This window comes from Penaeus monodon, chromosome 19, assembly GCF_015228065.2.
Source record: "Penaeus monodon isolate SGIC_2016 chromosome 19, NSTDA_Pmon_1, whole genome shotgun sequence".
Taxonomy (NCBI): domain Eukaryota; kingdom Metazoa; phylum Arthropoda; class Malacostraca; order Decapoda; family Penaeidae; genus Penaeus; species Penaeus monodon.
In genome coordinates, this window is record NC_051404.1 from 25693471 (window position 1) to 25693748 (window position 278).

Here is a 278-nt window from a genome sequence, read left to right on the forward strand (position 1 = left end):
TACTGCTCACATCTTGGCCCAGGATGTTTGTCTTCTATAGGCTGATGGTCAAGCCAAACTCTCTGCATGCATGCGCGAAGCAGTTGATGAGTCGCTGCAATGCTTCTTCAGAGTGTGCCGTCAGTGCTGCATCATCAGCGAAGAGCATCTCTCGTATGAGTACCTACCTCACTTTGATCTTAGCTCGGAGGCGGGCAAGTTTGAAGAGGCTGCCGTCGCTTCTGGTGTGAATGTACACTCCGTCCTCTGACTGGCTGAAGGTGTAGGACAGCAGCAAA

At 51.8% G+C, this 278-nt stretch overlaps 1 protein-coding gene across 1 annotated transcript in view; it reads right to left on the reverse strand.

Moving 5' to 3' along the window:
- Positions 1-163: 163 nt before the first annotated feature.
- LOC119585364 overlaps positions 164-278 on the reverse strand; it is a 2175-nt gene continuing 2060 nt past the window's right edge. The window contains exon 3 of the mRNA XM_037934035.1: positions 164-254. Within this exon, the coding sequence (XP_037789963.1) occupies positions 164-254 (91 nt within the window). The remainder of the gene's footprint in view (positions 255-278) is intronic.